At 41.3% G+C, this 3,294-nt stretch overlaps 1 protein-coding gene across 1 annotated transcript; it reads right to left on the bottom strand.

Annotated features, from left to right (window-relative positions):
- Positions 1-929: 929 nt before the first annotated feature.
- LOC122659308 lies at positions 930-2,898 on the bottom strand. Its single transcript, XM_043854439.1, has 2 exons — positions 1,373-2,898; positions 930-1,155 (listed from the first exon to the last, which is right to left on the bottom strand). The coding sequence occupies exons 1-2, from the start codon at positions 2,896-2,898 to the stop codon at positions 930-932; spliced, it is 1,752 nt and encodes a 583-aa protein (XP_043710374.1).
- Positions 2,899-3,294: the final 396 nt, after the last annotated feature.

Raw genomic sequence — 3,294 nt, 5'->3', positions numbered from 1 at the left:
GAGCATGCATCTATTTTGTATGTAAACAACAGTGTGGACTGCTTCCTTCCAAAATGCAGCAGAAACATTGCCCTCATTCATCATGGTGCAAGCCATCTCCTAAACTATTCTATTTTTTCTTTCGACTACCCCATTCTGCTTAGGTGTCTTGGATGCTGAAAATTGTCTTCAGATGCAGTGCTCATTGTAATAGTCTGTGAACTCATCTAGAGTGAATTCACCACCTTTGTCACATCTCAAGCACTTGATCCTTTTGCTAATCATGTTCTCAGCCTAATTTTTGAAGATCTGGAACCGATTTAGTGCCTCTAACTTGTGTCTCATGAATAGTACCCATGTCATTCTGGAATAATCATCAATACAAAGCATGAAGTACCTGTCACCGTTCAAGCTTTCTGTCCTCATGGGTCCACACAAGTCAGTATGTACCGACTGCAGTGGCTCTGTACTGTAGTGTTCCTTTGCCTTGTGAGTTACTTTGGTCTATTTGCCTTTCTGACATGAGCTACAAATAGACTCTACAGGCTTGCTGATTTTTGGCTTTTCTCTTACTGCATCCTTCGAACTGATCATGACTAGGTTATCAAAGCTGATATGACCTAGCCTTTTGTGCCATAGCCAGTTTTCATCCTATTGTCCAAACAAACAAGAACCTTCCATTTCATCAGTCAACATGTAAAGGTTTCCAAAAGTTCATGTACCTGCTGCTATGAGGTTGCCGTTGCTTGATTTCTTGATCTCACACCCATAGGTGTTGAAGATGACATCAGGCCCTTTATCACAGATCTGAATGATACTGAGCAAGTTATGTCTCAACCCTATCACGTAGAGAACATCATGGGATTTTGCTTTTTTCCAAAATGGACTGTGCCTTTGCCAACTACTTTTCCTCCATCATTGTTGCCGAACCAGACAAAGCCTCCATCATACTATTGGTACTTCTTGAACATTTCTTTGTTACCTGTCATATGATGTGAGCAACCACTATCGAGAAGCCAAGGCATTGGCTTGTTTTGAGCTTTGAGAGCTGTCTTCACTACCATAGAACTGACCTCCACAACATCCTTCTTTTTCACCCAAATAGTTTTCACACTGGTTGTTTTAGGCTGAACAAGATTCTTTCTTTCCTGCATATTGTTAGTATGCAACATTCTTCTACAATATTTGGCAATATGTCCATACATGTTACATTTATAGCATCTTAATACACCATCCATTAAAGGTAAAAAAATTATTCCTAAAGGAGTAGTTTCTAGGGGCACTGTTCATCATACATTCTAAAAGTCTATGGCCATAAGTATTACAACTATAACAATAGCCATAAAATGGAGTGTACATGAGTGGTGCAGCTGACCATGTGGATGGTGCATACCTCCAAGATTTTTGGTGTGCCAATTTGCTTCTGTCTTGTCTGGGGGTTACTTTCTTCAACTGTATGGGATCTTCAATAGTACCTTTCCCTTTCACCATTTGCTTTGGTGACTTGCCCTCATAACCTATACCAAACTTGATGTGCGCAGGCCTCTGATAGCTCAATATCTCATCAAGTTTGTCTGTTTGAGGATTAGTGACTGAAGCAGTGCCCTCAACAGATTTGTGCACTTTGTTTCTAAGCAAAACAACCTCTTCCTCGAGCTCACAGTAATCACCAGACTTGAGGGAGAGTTGAGTTTCAAGCTCATCAATAACCTTCTTGAACTCTTCAATCTGAACCTTCATCTCAAGCATTTTCTTCTCAGCTTCCTTGAGTTGCTTTGTAGTCTTCTTGTGGCTTATGCGTTCAGTCTTTAGCTCATCAAGAGCTGCAAGAAGCTCTCCTTTTAAGTCTACCTCAGCCTCCTCATCATCATTGTCAGAACCAATGGTGGGGTGCTCATTAGACTTCTCAGTAATATCACTTGGTACCACGAATAGTGACTCATTTGCAGTATCATCATTTGACTCATCTTTAGAACTATCATCTGAACTACGATTTTGGTGCTTGGAAATGAGTCCCTTACTCTTCGATTTCCCTTTCTTGAAGAATGTTTTTTTCTTTTTGAATTGCTTAGGTTCTTCATTAGCATCTTTTCCCTTGTGCGGACACTTGGCAGCAAAGTGACCAACACCTCCACAATTGAAGGACTTGAATGGTAATTTACCTTTATACTTACCTTTGCCTCGCTTCAATTTTCTGATGAAGTCTGTTTCACCATCATCACTATCAGCATCAATATCATCTTCATCAGACTTGGGCTCAATCTGCTTTTTCTTTTGAACCTTGAATGCAGCTATCTTGTCAGTAGCTTTAGGCCTATCAATTCGCATCTTGAAAGCTGAAAGGGAATCATGTAGTTCATCCATGCCAAATGTATCAAGATCCTTTGCTTCTTCAATGGCAAATACCTTTGAATCGAACCGGGGTGGCAATGATCTCAACACTTTCTTTACAATTACAGGGTCTTTGATTTCTTCCCCAAGTCCTCTAATGGCGTTGACTACCTCATTAACCCTCAACATATAAGCCTTGATAGTTTCATCTTCAGCCATCTTTAGGCACTTGAACTGGGCTCTATGAGTTTGTAGCTTTGCTTCTTTGATCTTGCCATCGCCTTCGTGAACACTGCATAGCTTGTCCTCAATTTGTTTGGCAGTGGTACATCCCATGACTTTCAGAAGCTCACTGTCAACTAGTCCACTCATCAATGCATTTTGAGCCTTACTGTCATTTTTGTAGGCTTTCTTCTGAGCATTCTCTATCAATGGACCTTCCACAGGTGTGTAACAAGTTTCAACTGATATCCAGACATCATAGCCGAGTGACCTTAGGTAGGTTCGCATCTGAAGCTTCCAAAATGTATAATTTGTTCCAACAAATAGTGGTGATTTGTTGGATGAAGATCCTTCACGATTGGCCATTGGGTACTCAAGATACTTCCCAAGCGGTCAAGCGATGACATGGAATCTTTGCTCTGATACCACTTGTTATACCCAATGGATCACTGAGAGGGGGTGAATCAGTGATGTCTAAAATCGTTCCCTCACGTGCCACTCTCATCAACGAATACCTGAAAGCATAAACACAATCTACAAGGCACACAGAGAATTATGTAGTTCACCGGAAGGCTACATCCACGGTGCAATGACCACTCAAGCACCGACTCGAGAAGTGGCCTATATATATAAGCATGATACATAACAATTCCACTAGCACCCCCCACCAGTGAGGAGCACCCACCCCTTACAAAAATTAAACACATCACCCACTGTGTTTGGAGCTACAACCACAGAGACACTAGTCACGTACCCACGTAA

Source organism: Telopea speciosissima, chromosome 4 (assembly GCF_018873765.1).
Source record: "Telopea speciosissima isolate NSW1024214 ecotype Mountain lineage chromosome 4, Tspe_v1, whole genome shotgun sequence".
Taxonomy (NCBI): Eukaryota; Viridiplantae; Streptophyta; class Magnoliopsida; order Proteales; family Proteaceae; genus Telopea; species Telopea speciosissima.
This window is presented reverse-complemented; position numbering and strand designations above follow the sequence as displayed.